The sequence below is a fragment of the Callithrix jacchus genome, chromosome 2 (genome assembly GCF_049354715.1).
Source record: "Callithrix jacchus isolate 240 chromosome 2, calJac240_pri, whole genome shotgun sequence".
NCBI classification, from domain to species: Eukaryota; Metazoa; Chordata; class Mammalia; order Primates; family Cebidae; genus Callithrix; species Callithrix jacchus.
This window is the reverse complement of record NC_133503.1, coordinates 123,455,502-123,474,379: the sequence shown is the minus strand read 5'-3', so window position 1 is coordinate 123,474,379 and position 18,878 is coordinate 123,455,502. Positions and strand designations below refer to the sequence as shown.

The 18,878-nt window shown below is 38.5% G+C and overlaps 1 protein-coding gene across 11 annotated transcripts in view; it reads right to left on the bottom strand.

Moving 5' to 3' along the window:
* The window catches only part of CCNH (cyclin H), a 50,639-nt gene extending 37,292 nt beyond the window's left edge, over positions 1–13,347 (bottom strand). For all 11 annotated transcript variants that reach the window (XR_013532251.1, XR_013532248.1, XR_013532249.1 and 8 more), the window contains exons 1-4: positions 13,087–13,347; positions 11,660–11,782; positions 9,772–9,845; positions 8,463–8,673 (exon numbers count right to left, since the gene is read on the bottom strand). Coding sequence is in view for 3 of the 11 variants with exons in the window: in XM_035291241.3 (XP_035147132.2) it covers positions 8,463–8,673; positions 9,772–9,845; positions 11,660–11,782; positions 13,087–13,203 (525 nt within the window). In the remaining 8 variants the exon portion in view is untranslated. The remainder of the gene's footprint in view (positions 1–8,462; positions 8,674–9,771; positions 9,846–11,659; positions 11,783–13,086) is intronic.
* Positions 13,348–18,878: the final 5,531 nt, after the last annotated feature.

Sequence of the window (18,878 nt, the reverse complement as noted above, 5' to 3'; positions counted from 1 at the left end):
CTTCACTTTGCAACTACATAAAGATTTCTGAGTACTGCCAGAGAAAACCATACAACCAGAGGTCTGGTAATGTTATTATAAACTCATGTTCATTGACCTCAGCAAGGCTCTTAAACACTGCCAAGCAACCACAGTATTTCCACAGCAAATTTACCCTCCTATTTTTTAGTAACTACATAAATATTTTCCATCTTAAATTATCTCCTTGATAATTCTCAGAAACTCCATCACTCTCAGAAAACTATCTCTTACCAAAGAAAGGTGCTATTTCCTGCCAACACCAAATCCTGAGGCATAACAGTATCCTAACCCTTAATTTCCCTTTCCACGATTAAAAGGAGCCATTATTTTTTCTAAGCCCAGTTCTTCTACCTTGATTCTAAATCCCATGCCAACCCCTTCCACCTTACTCCAAAGAGACTATTTTGTATTTCATCTTTCTTTCACTACTAGCTCTTTGCATCAGTATTTAAATTTGCATCAGTCTTTTCCATAAAACAAAGCACAACAAAAAAACTCTCGCCCAGCCAGAAACCTGGGGGTTCTTCCTCTGTCCTCATCTCTATAAACAGTCAATCCTCAAGTTTTATTGATTTTACCTAACTACAGGCTGAGCATCACAAATCCAAAAGTTTCAAAATCTGAAATGATCCCAAATCTGAAACTTTCTGAGCACTGACACTCAGGAAATTCTCACTAGAGCATTTCAAATTTTTGATTTGTAATGCTCAACCAGTAAGTACAACGCAAATATTGCCAAAAAAAAACAAAAAAAAGTAAGATCAGCCGGGGCAACATGGCAGAAGCCCATCTCTACAAAAAAATTAGCCAGGCGGAACTCATGTTGGGGAGGATCTAAGACAGCCGAACAGGAACAGCTCTAGAGTGTAGTTCCCAGTGAGAACGACGCAGAGGGCGAGTGATCACCGCATTTCCAAACGAGTCATTACTGCCCACAGATCAGGAGATTCCCAGGCTGAAAAACGCCATGAGTTTCCAGCACGGCTCTTTCAACTGGCGCAGTGGGTCCCTGCACAAAAACTCACCCAAAGCTGGGTGGCCGTTTCAACTGGCGCCTGGAAAGCCTGGGAGACAGAGCCGCCCATTCAACTGAAAAAAAGGAGGCTGAAACAGGGAGCCAGGAGGTCTGGCTCAGCAGGGAGCCAGCAATCTGAAACAATTTGGATTGAGAGGTCACAGCAAGGGCAGCTGGACTCAGGATGTTCAGCTCCGTGGGGGAGGAAGGGCATCCACCATTACCCAGGCAGTCCACCACTACGAGGCAGTCTGCCATTACTGAAGTAGTCCACCATTCGGAGGCAGTCTGACATTACTGAAGTAGTCCACCATTCGGAGGCAGTCTGACATTACCGAGGCAGTTCTAACTATACCTCTGTAAACAAAACCGTAAGGAAGTTCACACAGCAGCTGGACAGAGCCCATTAAAGCTCAGCAACGCCTCTGCTGGCAGACTGTGATTGGCTACCACCTTGCTAGGCAAGGTATCTTGGAAAAAAGGCAGCAGCCCCTTAGGAACTTATCAATAAAGCAATACCTTCCCAGGACAGAGCACCTAAGAAAAAAGGCAGTTATGAGTTCTGCTGCAGCAGACTCAAATATACCTGCCCAGAAGCTCTGAAAGAACCAACAGAGCTCACAGCTCAGCACTTGAGCTCCTATAAAGGACAGACTGTCTCCTCAAGCAGCTCCCCGACCACTGTATATCCAAAGAGACACCTCATAAAGGAGAGCTCAGGCTGACATCTGGCGGGTATCCTTCGGTGACAAAAATAACAGAAGAAGAAACTGGCAGCAACCCTTACTGTTCTGCAGCTGCTGCAGGTGATCCCCAGGCAAGCAGGGTCTGGAGTGGACCTCTAGCAGTCCTACAGCAGAGGAGCCTGTTAGAAGAAAAACTAAAAAACAGAAAGAAATAGTTTCAACATCAAAAAAAAGGATGTCCACTCAGAGACGCCACCTGAAAGTCACCAACTACAAAGATCACAGGTAGGTAAATCCATGAAGATGGGAAGAAACTAGCGCAAAAAGGATGAAAACACCCAAAATCAGAATACCTCTCCTCCTCCAAGGGATGACAGTCCTCACCAGCAAGGGAAGAAAGCTGGATGGAGAATAAGTGTGATGAATTGACAGGAACAGGCTTCAGAAGGTAGGTAATAACAAACTTCTCTGAGCTAAAAGAACATGTTCTAACCCAATGAAAAGAAACTAAGAACCTTGAAAAAAGGTTTGACAAAATGTTAACAAGAATAAACAGCTTAGAGAAGAATACAAATAACTTAATGGAGCTGAAAAACACAACAGGAGAACTTCACGAAGCACACACAAATGTCAATAGCTGAATTGACCAAGGAGAAGAAGGGATATCAGAGATTGAAGATCAACTCAATGAAATAAAACGAGAAGGCAAGATTCAAGAAAAAAGAGTGAAAACAAATGAACAAAGCCTCCAAGAAATATAGGATTATGTGAAAAGACCTAATCTACCTTTGATAGGCATATCTGAATGTGACAGAAAGAATGAATCCAAGGAAACCACTCTTTAGGATATTATCCAGGAGAACTTCCCCAACCTAGCAAGGCAGGCCAACATTCAAGTACAGGAAATACAGAGACCACCACAAAGATATTCCTCAAGAAGAGCAAACCCAAGGCACTTAATCCTCAGATTCACCAGGGCTGAAATGAAGGAAAAAACGCTAAGGGCAGCCAGAGAGAAAGGTCGGGTTACACACAAAGGGAAGCCCATCAGACTCACAGAGGATTTCTCCGCAGAAACCTTACAAGGCAGAAGAGAGTGGGGGCCAATATTCAATGCCCTTAAAGAAAAGAACTTCTAACCTAGAATTTCATATCCAGCCAAACTAAGCTTCATAAGTGAAAGAGAAATAAAATCTTTTACAAACAAGCAATTGCTGAGAGATTTTGTCACCATGAGGCCTGCCTTACAAAAGCTCCTGAGAGAAGCACTAAACATAGAAAGGAACAACCAGTACCAGCCACTCCAAAAATGTACCAAATGGTAAAGGCCATTGACACAATGAAGAAACTGCATCAATTAACAGACAAAACATCCAGCTAGCATCAAAATGTCATGATCAAATTCACACATAACAATATTAACCTTAAATGTAAACTGGCTAAATGCCCCAATAAAAAGACCCAGACTGGCAAATGGGATAAAAAGTCAAAACCCACTGATGTGCTCTATCCAGGAAACCCATCTCAAGTGCAAGGATACAGACAGGCTCAAAATAAAGGGATGAAGGAAAATTTACCAAGTAAATGGAGAGCAAAAAAAAAAGCAGGAGTTGCAATCCTAGTCTCTGATAAAATAGACTTTAACCCAACAAAGATCAAAAGAGACAAAGAAGGGCATTACATAATGGTAAAAGGATCAATGCAACAAGAAGAGCTAACTATCCTAAATACATATGCACCCAATACAGGAGCACTCAGATACATAAAGCAAGTTTTTAATGACCTACAAAGAGACTTAGACTCCCACACAATAACAGTGGCAGACTTTAACACTCCACTGTCAATATTAGACAGATCAACATGACAGAAAATTAACAAAGATACCCAGGGCTTGAACTCAGATCCGGACCAAGCAAGCCTAATAGACATCTACAGAACTCTCCACCCCAAATCCACAGACTATGCATTCTTCTCAGCACCACATTGCACCTACTCTAAAACTGATCACATAATTGGAAGTAAATCACTCCTCGGCCAATGTAAAATAATGGAATTCATAACAAACGGTCTCTCAGACCACAGTGCAATCGAATTAGAACAGAGGATTAAGAAACTAACTCAGAACAGCATAACTTCATGGAAACTGAAAACTGGCTCTTGAATGTTGACTGGATAAGCAACGAAATGAAGGCAGATATAAAGATGTTCTTTGAAATCAATGAGAACAAAGACAACATACCAGAATCTCCGGGACACATTTAAAGCAGTGTCTAGAGGGAAATTTATAACAATAAATGCTTATATGAGAAGCAAGAAAAGATGTGAAATCGACACCTTATCATCAAAATTGAAAGGGCTAGAGGAGCAAGATAAAAAAAAACAAACTCAAAAGCTAGCAGAAGACAAGAAATAACTAAGATCAGAGCAGAAGTGAAGGAAACAGACACATAAAAAACCCTTCAAAAACATCAGTAAATCCAAGAGCTGTTTTTTTTGAAAAGATCAACAAAATAGACCGCTAGCCAGATTAATTAAAAAGAGAGATGAATCAAATAGATGCAATAAGAAACGATAAAGGGGATATCACCACAGATTCCAGAGAAATACAAACTACCATCAGAGATTACTACAAACAACTCTATGCACATAAACCAGTAAACCTGGAAGAAATGGATAAATTCCTGGACACTTGCCTCCTCCCAAGCCTAAATCAGGAAGAAGTTGAAACCCTGAATAGACCAATAACAAGGGGTAAAGTTGAGGCAGCAATTAATAGCCTACCAACCAAAAAAAGCATAGGTCCAGACAGGTTCATAGCCGAATTTTACCAGACATACAAAGAGGAGCTGGTACCACTCCTTCTGAAACTATTCCAAACAATCAAAAAAGAGGAAATCCTTCCAAAATCATTTTATGAGACTAACATCATCCTAATACCAAAACCCGGCAGAGACTCAACAAGAAAAGAAAACTTCAGGCCAATATCCATGATGAACACAAATGCAAAAATCTTCAATAAAATACTGGCAAATCAACTGCAACAGCACATCAAAAAGCTTATCCATCATGATCAAGTAGGCTTCATCCCGGGGATGCAAGGCTGGTTCAACATACAGAAGTCTATAAACGTAATCCACAACATAAACAGAACCAAAGACAAAAACCACATGATTATCTCAATAGATGCAGAGAAGACCTCCAACAAAATTCAACAGCTCTTCATGCTAAAAACACTCAATAAAATACGTAGCGACGGAATGTATCTCAAAGTAATACAAGCTGTTTATAATAAACCCACAGCCAATATCATACTGAATGGGCAAAAACTGGAAGCATTCCCTTTGGAATCTGGCACTAGACAAGGATGCCCTCTCTCACCATTCCTATTCAATATAGTATTGGAAGTTCTAGTCAGAGCAACCAGGCATGAAAAAGAAATAAACGGCATTCAATTAGGAAAGGAGGAAGTCAAATTGTCTCTATTTGCATACAACGTGATATTTAGAAGACCCAATCATCTCAGCCTAAAATCTCCTTAAACTGATAAGCAACTTCAGCAAAGTCTCAGCATACAAAATCAATGTTCAGAAACCACAAGCATTCCTATACATCAATAACAGATTAACAGAGAGCCAAATCATGAGCAAACTTCCATTCACAATTGCTACAAAGAGAATAAGATACCTAGGAATACAACTAACAAAGGATGTAAAGGACTTCTCCAAGGACAACTACAAACCACTGCTCAATAAAATAGGAGAGGACACAAACAGATAGAAAAACATTCCATGCTCATGGTTGGGAAGAATCATTATCATGAAAATGGCCATACCGTCCAAAGTAATTTACAGATTCAACACAATCCCCATCAAGCTACCTATGAACCTCTCCACAGAACTGGAAAAAAAGCACCTTAAACTTCTTATGGAACCAAATGAGAGCCCACATAGCCAAGACAATCCTAAGCAAAAAGAACAAAGCTGGAGACATCATGCTATCTGACTTCAAACTATACCACAAGGCTACAGTAATCGAAACAGCATGGTATTGGTACCAAAACAGAGAAACAGACCAAAGGAACAGAACAGAGGCCTCAAAGGCAACACCACACAGCTACAACGAACGTTTTGACGAACACGACAAAAACAAGCAATGGGGAAAGGATTCCCTGTTTAATAAATGGTATTGGGAAAACTGGCTAGCCATGTGCAGAAAGCAGAAACTGGACCCCTTCCTGACACCTTACACTAAAATTAACTCCAGATGGATTAAAGACTTAAACATAAGACCTGGCACCATAAAAACCCCAGAAGAAAACCTAGGCAATACCATTCAGCACATAGGCACAGGCAAGGACTTCATGACTAAAACACCAAAAGCACTGGCAACAAAAGCCAAAATAGACAAATGGGATCTAATTAAAGTCCAGAGCTTCTGTACAGCAAAAGAATCATTAGAGTGAACCGGCAACCAACAGAATGGGAAAAATTTTTTCCAATCTACCCATCTGACAAAGGACTAATATCCAGAATCTACAAAGAATTAAAACAGATTTACAAGAAAAAAAACAAACCCATTCAAAAGTGGGTGAAGGACATGAATAGACAATTTTCAAAAGACATATATGATGCCAACAAACATACGAAAAAATGTTCATCACTGGTCACTAGAGAAATGCAAATCAAAACCACACTGACATACCATGTCATGTCAGTTAGAATGGCAATCATCAAAAAATCTGGGGACAACATATGCTGGAGAGGATGTGGAGAAATTGGAACACTTTTACATTGTTGGTGGGAGTGTAAATTAGTTCAACCATGTGGAAGACAGTGTAGCGATTCCTCAAGGACCTAGAGATGCCATTACTGGGTATATATCCAAAGGATTATAAATCACTCTATTATAAAGACACATGCGCTTGTATGTTCACTGCAGCACTATTTACAATAGCAAAGACCTGGAACCAACCCAAATGCCCACTGATGATAGACTGGACAAGGAAAATGTGGTACATATAAATCATAAAATACTATGCAGCCATAAAAAATGATGAGTTCATGTCTTTTGTAGGAACATGGGTGAATCTGGAAACCATCATTCTTAGCAAACTGACACAAGAACAGAAAATCAAACACTGCATGTTCTCACTCACAGGCGGGTGTTGAACAATGAGAACACATGGACACAGGGAGGGGAGTATCACACAATGGGGTCTGTTGTGGGGTGAATAAGGGAGGGACATAGAGGGGTAGGGAGGATGGGGAGGGATAACACTTGGAGAAATGCCAGATACAGGTGACCAGAGGGATGGAGACATCAAACCACATGCCATGTATGTATGTACCTATGCAACAATCCTGCATGTTCTGTACATGCACCCCAGAACCTAAAGTGGAACAAAATATATAAGGATTTTGAGTGTGTGTGTGTGCGAAATCCCAAATACTTTTGGTCCCTAGTTTTTCAGATAAGGGATATTCAGACTGTAACTCAAGCCCAGAGTTCATGAACTTCATATGAGTGAAGCTCACCACCATCTTTTGCCTGGAATCCTTTAACAGTACCCCATTACTCCCTTAATTCATTCAAATCCTTTCTCCACGTATGCCTGACACAACAGATGTGCAATAAATACCTGATGCAGCCTGATGCATAAGGTTGCCAACATGATGTTTTAAAGCTGAAAATCTAATTATGCCACTCTAAATTTAAACCTTTCACTGGCTTCTCTTTGCTGTATTGGAAATGTGTATCATTGTCTCCACATTCTAGACTTTGCCTTCCACACTGGTAGTTGTTGTCTGTGATATTCTTCCCCTTGCATTGCTAGGCTCTGCCCAGGTTCTTTAGCAAAGAATGGTTTCTTGAATTTGAGCTTTTGACCAGTGAAGTCTCTGATTGGGATGTTCTTCTCTCACCTATTCCTACTCTGAATTTTATTTTAAATGATACATTCTCAGAATATTTTCCTTACCCCTTAATCTGTTATCTCCTTCTAAAATATATCTTCCTCTCTGTATCACTTAGCACACTGGATATGATTATCTAAAACTGTTAGACTGTAAAATTCCCAAAAGTTAAGACTGTTCCTCTCCTGTTTCTGGTTACATCCTCAAGCACAAAGTCTGGCACATAAAAAGTACCCAAATTGAGCCACTGAACTAATATGAATAAACCAGTTTCTGATTTCTGTTTGACTCGACTTAGACTATCCAACTATTCTGTCAGAGCCAAACAAAACAATCTAAAGGTTGCTTTTGTCAATGTTTGTTTACATATATTATTGATGCCTACATAGTGACTCAAGTTCACAAACCTCTAAAAATAGAAGTGACTTAGCAATCTTCTAGTTTAAGTTTAAGAATTTATGGTTCTTTAAATCATGCCAATATCCATGACAATATAATTCAAAGTCAGAAGAGTTATCTCAAACCTTTATAGGCACTGTTCTAAATTCTCCATGGTCTTCATTACGTCCCTGGAGCAGAACTGCAGATCACTTATATCAGAAACTCTGTAAGTCCCACCCAACAATCTGAGTTAACAATTTCTCCAGATGTCTGTTCATGCCCACAGAAGTTTGGAAACAACTGCCCTCGATGACCAGGTCAGATCCACATGTCATCGAGGGCCTGTGGTATATCCAAGGTATAACAATTAAGGGTTTTAAAATTTTGGATTCTCTTGGTTAAAGAATAGGAAAGGCGATGTGTTCGTTTATTTTACATCAAGTTTACCTTTAAGTCAATGAGGAAGCCTTCAAATGGTCTGTAAGGATTGTGGACAATAAGGTGGAAATTAAGTTGCTGTATAAGTAGTAGTTCATACTCCAGTATCTGTTCAAGTGCCTTCTCCTGTCCAAGAGGACTCTCCCGAAGGTTTCCAACAAACTGAGGACTAGATACATTGAATTCATCTACTTTGCAGGCCAAAAATGCACAAGTGAGCCTAGAGGAAAAAATAAGGAGGTACGGGGGTGGGGGGTGGAACAACATGCATATACTTTGAGAAATATCTAATTTATTTCTAAAAGTATATTCTATAATTGTCTGATATTCAAAAGTGACTGGTAGACATTGCAGGAATATATATATATTTTTAAGATAGCTCTTTGTTCACACTTTCATCCATTAGGAGACATAAGGCAGACTATAAAATCAGGTCAAACCAACTAATATTGCCATGGCATTCAACCATCATTCACTCAATGACAGTGTCATGCAGGACAACCTAAGTATCTGGAAAAACAAATTAACTGAGGAATAAGAATACTTTGTATCATGTAGACAAAGAGTTAAAAATAAAGCAATACCCGCTTATATATCATATAAGCATGGGAAGAAAAGTAGGTTTAAGGAACTTTGTGGAAGCCCATCCATGGAAGTCTCTGAGGGCATCTGAATAAGGAATTATTATTTCAGGGACAAATGTGTGAAATTTACCTGGCCACTTCATGCTGTTCAGTATAAGAAACTAGTTAAAAAAGCTATTGCAAAAATCAAGGTTGGAAGTGAGATCAAGGGCCTAATCTTGACTGGAGGAAATGGGAATCGAAAAGAGAAAACAGGTACGTTGTCATTGAGAACAAGCTCTTTGATGAGTCTCATACTAATTTCAACTTTAATGATAGACACAGTGCTCAGCAGAGAGCAGAAACAAGAGACCTTTGTTCAACTGAAATGAATCTGAAGTTATAGCATCCAAACACTGACTGCATGTGGAAGGAGAGGGGCCACTACAAATGATTCTCGGTCTGAACAACTGGAAGAACTTAGGCGTCTAACAGGGAGAGATATTAGAGAAGCACCTAATTGAGAAAAACAAAATTTGAATCTGGACAACTTGAAGTTCAGATGCCATCAGTATTACCGAAGTATAGGTAAATAGAGATCTTAAGTTCTGAATTAAAAAAAAAAAAAAAAAAAAAATTCAAGTCTAAATGACCTAGATTAGGAAGTCAGTTCTCTGACACAACTCTCCTTCCACAAATACTCAAAGAGTATAAAAGTCTCTTTAAATGAAAATAAATTAGACAGACATACTCACATTATTATCCTGGGATGATATTCCATTACTGAATTATTAAGATAAAAACGCTTGAAATACATACAAGCTGTACCCTAAGGGTTAAAAAAAAATCATCAGTATTCACAAATGTTACCTGTTAAATTTTGTGAAACAGAATTTACTTATGGAAAGGTTTCTTTGTAGAGATTACCCATAAAAATGCTAATATTAATTCTTCTTTAATCAAAATAAATTGATGAATTACTACATAAATGCCATAGCCAAAAGACCCTTTCCCGTCCTTTGGTTGTCTATCCCCAGACTACTCTGGCTAATCCTTCCTATGGTCACTGGATTTAAAAATAGGGTATGTGTGTTTCAGAATTCAGAGTACCAAAAATGACCTGAATTAAATTCAAGGAGAAAAAATACAAATGTTCAGAGATTAACCAATCTTATAAAAATATTAACAAAAATACATGGGTAAGGTAATAAGCCTTCTCTCTAAAGTCACTTCATATTTTTTACATAACCGTATGTCCACTCCATGATTTGTGATCACTGCTGCTAACTGAACAGCAAAAGCAGCACTACTATTTACTGAATGCATCCCATGTGCCAGACTCTAAACTATCATCATGTTTTAATCCCTACAACAGCTTAGTGAAGTATTACTATCTCTACAGAGAAGGAAACTGAGTTATCAATAAGGTTAACTGACTTATCTAAGTCACACAGCTAATAAGGAACAGGAATGAATTCAAGTTAACACCTGCCTGTACTTTTAACCATTATATCACTTGGCTGGAACCAATAAAATAACCACTTATCTATTTTATGATAGAAAAAATATTTCCTTTTAAATATTTTAAAAGTTTAGTTTTGTCATTATTTAAAACAAAAAATTATTCACCAATCACAAACATGTTATTTAAAGATAAATTCCATAAAGAAGTTTATTAAAGGTTTCTTCATTTGATAAAATCACTTAAATTTACTGCCTCATTTTACAATTCTTTTGTAAGAATAAGCCAAATCTGAAGACAGAAACTGAGTACACCTAAAACTCTCTGAATCTTTGATATCTCATATGGAAAAAAAAATAAGTTATATGACTTAATATTTTCGACATACTTCAATGTTTTTTCAACAATAAAAATGGAGATAATTTCCTAGAAGCTAATCGCATTGTATATAGCTTTAAAACTTAACAGACTTTTACTTAAAATAGACTTTTACATTTAGTCTTCACAACAAACCTGATAAAATAACATAAAAACATTTTTAACACTCCCCCATTACACTTTTTTATCTTTCAGCTTTTTAATCTCAGCTACCTGTTTCTCCTCACTGTTGTGCACCCCAGCAAAACAAACAAACAAACAAAAAAAACCCACAGGTCCTCAGAATCATACATCTGAAACAATATGACAATCTTTTTAACCAAAGATAAAACTCCAGCTTCTACTAATCAAAGCTTAAAAAAAAAATCTTATGGCATCAGTTTCAGCTGGAGCATATGATTACAAATGATGAATGAATGTATTATTTCAAACATCTACCGGGTGTCATAGAGTTGGAAAAGCAGTAGTCTAGTTCTATTTCTGGTTCTAAGGCTCACTAGTTGAAAACTTAGAGGAAAGTAAGTTAATTTTCTTTATTTATACCATTACCTGACCTCAATTTTCTTTTTTTTTTTTTTTTTTTTACTACAAAATGAGACTTGAAATACGTTGGAAGAGATGATACAGCAATTCATGATTTAAGGCCTGTATTGAAAAATATATAATGTGTCAAAAGCTAATTAAATGTAACAAAGGTGATTTTTAAAACTAAAATGGACTGGGAACTTAGCTACAAATTTAGAAGAGGTCAGATTTCACAAGCCAACTAAAGGACATCATATTTCATCACTACCGTAACTTACCACAACAGACCTTGGCATTGCCGGCTTAAACACTGAACAGAATTCCAGTAACCTTTTCTCATAGTATTTACAGAGTGTCATTTCTTCATGAGGCTCAAGAAAGACTGGATCATTCGGAAGAACCTTTAGGTCAACAATTACAACACAAGTTCAGTGAATTAAACAACTGTAAAATATTTTTCTCTAACTAGATTAAATTTAGTTTATATCTCCAACGAAGGAAAATACATCACGCCTCATTTTCTCTTTATAGATTCCCCTATCATTACACAAAATAGCTTTAGGAAAATATTTAATAAACTAAAACTGTACCATCATTTCGCAACATTTCGGAATGTCAGCTAGACCTCTGCTTCAAGATACAATCATGATAGACTGTGTGCATATGCTCACAGTTGTGATGTCATTATTTATAAATTAAAAAATAGATACACTTAAATAAAAAATGATTGGAAAGTTTCAACATCCGTTTCTCAGTAAGTCATTATGTCACACAAGCGAGGTATAAAAAAAAAAAAGGCAAATGTTTCAATTTGTTATTTTAAGCTATCCAGTTTGTGGTGATTTTAAGGCAGCCCTTACGAAACGAATTCAGGTGCTAAAATCAGTTATTTGAAACAGATGTGAATTAAAGTAGAAAGCGAAATTACTCTGTATCAATAATTTGGAGGCGCTGAACACTTGCTGGAGTGGAACTCGTAGGAAAGATTTTACCAGTCCGAGAGCCGTAACAGAAGGGACATAGCGGGCCATAGTCCAAACCATCTTTAGTCAGTTGGTTTGTACTCGGTCTCCTGTCTCCCTCCCTCATCCAACCCATTCACCACGAGGTTGCCAGAGCGGTTTCTAGAACGGAAATCTGATAAGGTTAGTTTCCCATTTTAAGTATTTCAAAGGTTCCTCATCCTTTCAGTAGAAATTTTAAACGCCTCACTTCCACTTACAAGTTCTCTTCCTACCCTCCCAAGCAATTCCTGCACAGGTACTCAACCTCGACCATATACGACCACAAACACGTCCAGGCACCAGTTCTGTAATTTCCGACCTCCCTCCCACTCTGCACGGTAGCTCTGACTGCCTAGAATGTCCTTTCCCCATTTTCTCCGCATTAGCTACTGGGTAAAATGTTCCCCGACATCACCGTTTGACAAGTGAACGGCTCTTGCCAGGCACTACCTTAGCACACTACTTAGTCTCTCCTTCGCCACGTTACAAAGACTTGTCTGCCATTCTACTACGGGGACGGCGTTGTTCGTCTTTGCACCCACGGAACTGGCAAGGTGCTCGCCTGTTTAAATAGATAAGCGCATTCCGCGCCGTGGAGACAGAGAATTGAGGGAATGAGATTGTCCTGGGAGCCAGAAGAGCCCCCGCAGCTGCTTAGAATTTAGAGACCAGGGCAAACGGGCAACCGTTGAGAACCTCACCTTCCCGTTGGCCACTGCTTTGCATCTGAATTTGCGGTTGGCGTCGGCCCGCAATCTTGCCAGCTGCTCTTCACCGGAGAAAGTCCAGTGCCGCTTCTGGCTACTATTGTGGTACATTGTGAATCGTGACCAGGTGCAGAGAGCCTGCAGAAGAGAACCCAAACGCAGCAACACCGTGGCGTAAAGCGGCCTTTCACCCACCGAAAATGTCGCGGAAGCCTTGGGCGTCCGGCCAGCCGGCGCCCGCGCCGGCGCGCTGACGTCACGATCACGTGGCGAGCCCGTACGCAGTCGCATTTCCGGAACGGACTAGGAAGAGACCATATCTAGGGTTCTTTGGGGCGCTCACTGAGGCGTAGTGGGCGGAGCCTACGGAAAGCTCCTCTTAGGGAGCCTGGGACATAGCTCCGCCCCTTCCACTCAGGATTTAAAGGAGAAGTGCCTGGCGAAGAGTGTTCAAAGGGGACATAAGCTAGGACATAATCTACTTTTTTAATTTATAAATAATACATCCCAACTGTGAGCATATTCACACAGTCTATCATGATTGTTATGGAGTAGGCTGTTGTAAATTCACAGGGAGTAATCAGAAATGAGGAAAGGACTTGGTAGGGTGTCAGTTTTTAAATAGAGGCCTCACTGAAGTTGACATTTGTGCAAAGGCTTGAAAGAGTTGAAATAGTAGGTTGATCAATCATGTAGGGAGATCATGGGACCCAGAAAAATAGGTAAGATCTTCATGCAGAAGCATTCCTAGAGCTTGTCAGGAAGACTTTGGAGACCAGTGTTCTTGAAGCTCTACCAAAAATCTCAGAGAATGGAGCATGGCTGAAAAACTTGAAGCAGTGGATATGTATTGGCCCTTAGAGTTCTGCCACTTTTGTGACCTTGTCTATTCTTTCTCTGTACTTTTTTTTCCTTACCCTTCTGTTGATAACTAGCCAATCCTCTTCCCCCGTTTTCGTCTCTGAAGCCAAGATGTATGGTGGTTTTAGTTTTCTTGAGATTCCCATTTTCATTGCCTCTAGGGAGACTTACGGTAAGCTATCATGAATATTAAGATATTTACAATTTTTTAAATTAATAGGACTTTCAAAATTGCAGGTGAGATTCAAAATATACATTGATTCTGGTTTGTCACATTTAGGCATACCTTATTCCTCCACATATTTATTATATATCCAAAATGGATTTCCAAAAAAGAAAGAAAGAGAAAGATGATGAGGCCTGGAGAATTTAGGTCTTGAAGAGCCTAAAAGGTAAAAAGGTAAAAGAAGTGGCAGGACGACTTTAAGTCTGCTTTCTACGAAAATGTTTTTAGAGCCTAAAGAAAGGGAGTCTTTTCTCTTTCATTTTTGTTGAATGCAGTTGAGGATAGAGTTTGGACAGTTATTTGAATTCCTCAAACTTATGCCATTTGTAGTTTATAATTTTGGAGATCCACACACTCAACATATGTGGCTAATCTGGACTTGTAAATTGGCTAAGAAATGAGAAAAAGAGAAGATTGAAGGGCATGGCAAATTGATTACAATGAATTGTGAACAACCTAAAATGTTGCATATTGGGAGAAGAATAAAAGAAAAAAATAATGGTACAAAACGTAGGAAAATAAGTGATCTAGATAATTAAATGTCTATACAAAGTCTTAGACTCATAACAGTTATATATATATCATATAAATCCTTTTCATTTTGTTTTTCTGAAAGATAGTTGACAACTCCTTAGTGTTATGTAAAGGAAAATAAAAATAGGCATTTAAGAGAGTTGGCAGACTATGATTTCCACAGGGATATGAGTAAAAATTCTGAATGTCATTTAGGAAAAATATACAAGAAAACTGGCATTGCCCGTGTAACTTTTTTTAAAACTTGAACAAATTTTGATCTATGAAAATTGACATTGATCTTATTTTTCAGACGTAGTAGGAATTGGGTTGTGTCTAAATTAACTGTCTACAGAACACAATTGTTGCTGATGCTCTAACATTAAGGCTCACGTCTGATTTTTCTTATTAAAGTAAGCAGCTGGATGCTGTATTAGTCAGCCTGAGTGACGTCTCCTACTCAGCCTGTTGTACAGCAGCGTTTCTTGGCTGTTGCTAACACAGGGCATACTGGAATGCAGAACCTGTGCCTTTACCTATTTCCATTTATAGTTTCAACTAAAAAGTAGCAAGTGTTTCTCTTCACTTCTATTATTTTTACTTATTTTAATTATGGAAAATTTCAAATAGGAGAATACAGAGAAACATATTTCAAAAATTATCAATACATGGCCACCCACACCTCCATTAGTTTCTTTTTTTTTTTTTTCTTTTTTGAGACAGAGTCTTGCTCTGTTGCCCAAGCTGGAGTGCTCTGGCACAATCTCTGCTCACTGTAACCTCTGCCTCCCGGGTTCAAGCCATTCTGCAGCCTCAGCCTCCTGAGTAGCTGGGACTACAGATGCATGCCACCACACCCAGCTAATTTTTGTAGTATTAGTAGAAAAGGTGGTCTCACCTTGTTCGCCAGGCTGATCTAGAACTCCTGGCCTCAAGTGATCCACCTGCCTCAGCCTCCCAACTCCATTAGTTTTAAATCACAATTTCCCTGCTACTAAATGAAGATGTTTCAGACAAGAACAAATCAACTAACCAGACAGAACCTATTCTTCCTAGAAGAGTAATAGGGAAATTCACAGCTTGTTGACAAAGATATTACTACGCATTAGACACTACTCAGAAGTGAAATGTTAACAAAAAATATTTCAGTGACTTTTGAAAGTAAATATAATCTCTTTTATTGTGCTGCAGTTGTTAAACTGTGCTATGATGTGTACTTGCAGATAAATTCTAAATATTTTGACTTGGAGGCATTACTATAAACTAAGGGTTGTCAATCAGAGATCAGGTGATGTCAAACAGGTGTCATCTGTTTGGCTACCACAGAAATGCCCTGTATTTATCCACATGTTATTCCAAAAATTCCCATGAGGGTATTAGGAGTTCCTTTCTCTTTGGGCTCTACCTAGTGATCTTAATGTTTAGGGAAAAACAAAAATAAACAGGTCACACTGTCTGATCTTAGGAGAAAAGGAAGAAAAGGGAAATTAAAAGGTTGTGGGAGTGATCAGGAAATATGTTTGCAACTGGAATAATTTTGCAGTCTAATACAAAACATCTTATAAAATGGTCAGATTCATTTACGGTTCTCATTTCCCTAACATATCAGCATACTCATATTCACATTTCTGATTGTAGGGCCACAAAGAAAAAAAGGGATAGTAGAGACTAAACCACATCTATGCTCACAAAAACACACAATATCTTTCTTACTTTAAAATCTGACAAAACCATATGCCTTCAGCTACTGACATGGATTTCTGACATTTGAAATACAGCGTTGCAATGAATATTTAATAACCCTTTGCAATTGTATTTGGTTAATACACAATTAACAAATTTGTATTTGTTGCACTGGCCTCAAAATCCTTTCTTAGTTTTATTCTCAGTTGTCAAGTTACAACTAAGAGAAGAAAAGGAGTCACCTGAAGTAAATACCTAGTTTCTAGAAAACAGAGTACTACTAAAGGAAAAGAAACAAAAAGAAGAAATAGCATTTTAAAAATATCATTGATATATTTGACCCCCTCAAAACTGAAATGCTTTTTTTATTGCTTTAAGACTATTACAAATTAAGGCATAAAGAAGACATGACAACATACTAAAGAGAAAATCCTATAAAGCCATCCTGAATTCATTGGATACTTACTAAATCACTGCTATACACAAGGCCTAGTGCTAATTGTTAGGTGGTAGTGACATGGAGATGGGGACACAAGAATGATTATCTCACAGTTCCTATCCCAGGGTCCTGAGACAATAGAATTATGACATGTATGTATACGATCCCCTCTCAATGACAGCAACCTTGAATAGGGCTAACATGCACTCTCTTATTTGACCAAAACTTTAGTCAGGCTTTTCTCTGAGTCCTCTGCTTGACGAGGCCTGATCTTGGGGTTTCCTCTAGTACAGATGCTCCTCGACTTAGGATGAAGTTACAATGCAAAAAAAAAAAAAAAATTATAAGTTGAAAATATTCCAAGTGGAAAGTTCACTTAACATACCTAACCTATTGAACATCATATCTTAGCCCAGCCTACCTTAAGCACGCTCCTCGTGATTGCATGGTTGACTGAGAGCATCAGCTCACTGTCACTGCCCAGCACCAGGAGAAAGTCTTATATTGCAAAATCACTAGCCTGAGAAAAGAGCAAAATTCAAAATAGGAAGTATGTTTCCATTGAATACGTATGGCTTTCACATCATCATAAAATCAAGTCATTGTAAGTTGAGAACCATCTACAGAATCCAGTTGGAGCAAGAATCCTGCCACATCACTTTAATGAATATCCCCCACCCTTGGCATCAGACCACCCTCAATATCTTATCACCATGGCCTGCCTTCAGCAATAATCCTATCAGGTAAGTTTAGCCAGAAATCCTTTATCCTTTATGTGTCCTCTTAGTAATTTTTCATCCATTGCTCCTTGCCCTGCTTCTTGGTTATAAATTCCCACTTGTCCTTATGGGAGTTAGAGTTGAGTCCAATCTCACTCCCCATTGCCAGACCTTACTGCCATAGTCCCAAAAGCTATCTCCATAGCTGGCTTTGAAAAGGTCTTACCATTCTTCACAAGTGTCATTAATAAAGTATTCTTGAGAAAGTCACTTCAACCTATCTACCCTAAGTTTCATCTCTTATACAGCGAAGTAAATAGTTGTAGCTACCTCATAAGGTGGTTGTGACGATTAAATTAGTTAATACATATGAAGATATAGCAGACTGGCTGGCTTCTATAAAATGTTCTAAATTGTTAGTTATTACTTCATTGACACATGGCATAGACTAATTGGAAAATAAAACATTTTCGTGAATTCGTATTGATGTTGAGGGAGAGTGCACTGTCAGTGGATAGGATCTGCTTGAATAAAAGCAAAGAGGCACCATGTACAGGGTATGTCAAAAGAATAGGAAGTAGAAAAGCTTGATTGATTGGAGAATGAGAGGGCTTTGAATGCCAAGACTTTTCAATGGAAGAACAAAATGATCATAGTTGCATTACTTTAATCTGGAAATTATTTGTGACTATTTTGATAGCAAAGACTTTACAAAGCCCTCATTAAAATAAATTGAAATGGAATAGGGGATTAATTCTGTAAGTGATACCCAAATGCCTGTTCTTGAACTAGCTACATGAGATTCAGGATTATAAAGGGAAATTCCTTTCTGTATCTCCAAATAGAGAAATAGGTGGTATATCGTGTATATCATACAATGTATGCTCTATGAGATGTAACCTATCCATATGATATATTCTTGTGTGAAATTATGAAGCAGGGCCTAGGAATTTTGGTTTATAAAAATCTTGTTTGAAAGTTTGGCAAATGTAAATGTAAAATTTACAGTACTTGGCAAAGTCCTACAGGGCAGATAAGGTGATGGGATGAAAGAGGAACAGCAACTCTGAAGTACTGACTTTCAAATATGGATCAAATCAATCACCTGGAGCATGTTAAAACACAAACCAGTGATTCCAATTCAGTGACTCTGGAATGGAGCCCCAGGAATCTGGATCCTTCTGTTTTCAGATGAAGTCTTGCTCTGTTGCCCAGGCTGGAGGGCAGTGTCATGTAATCTTGGCTCACTGCAACCTCTGCATCCCGGGTTCAAGTGATTCTCCTGCCTCAGCCTCCTGAGTAGTTGGGATTACAGGCATGAGCCATCATGCCTGGCTAATTTTTG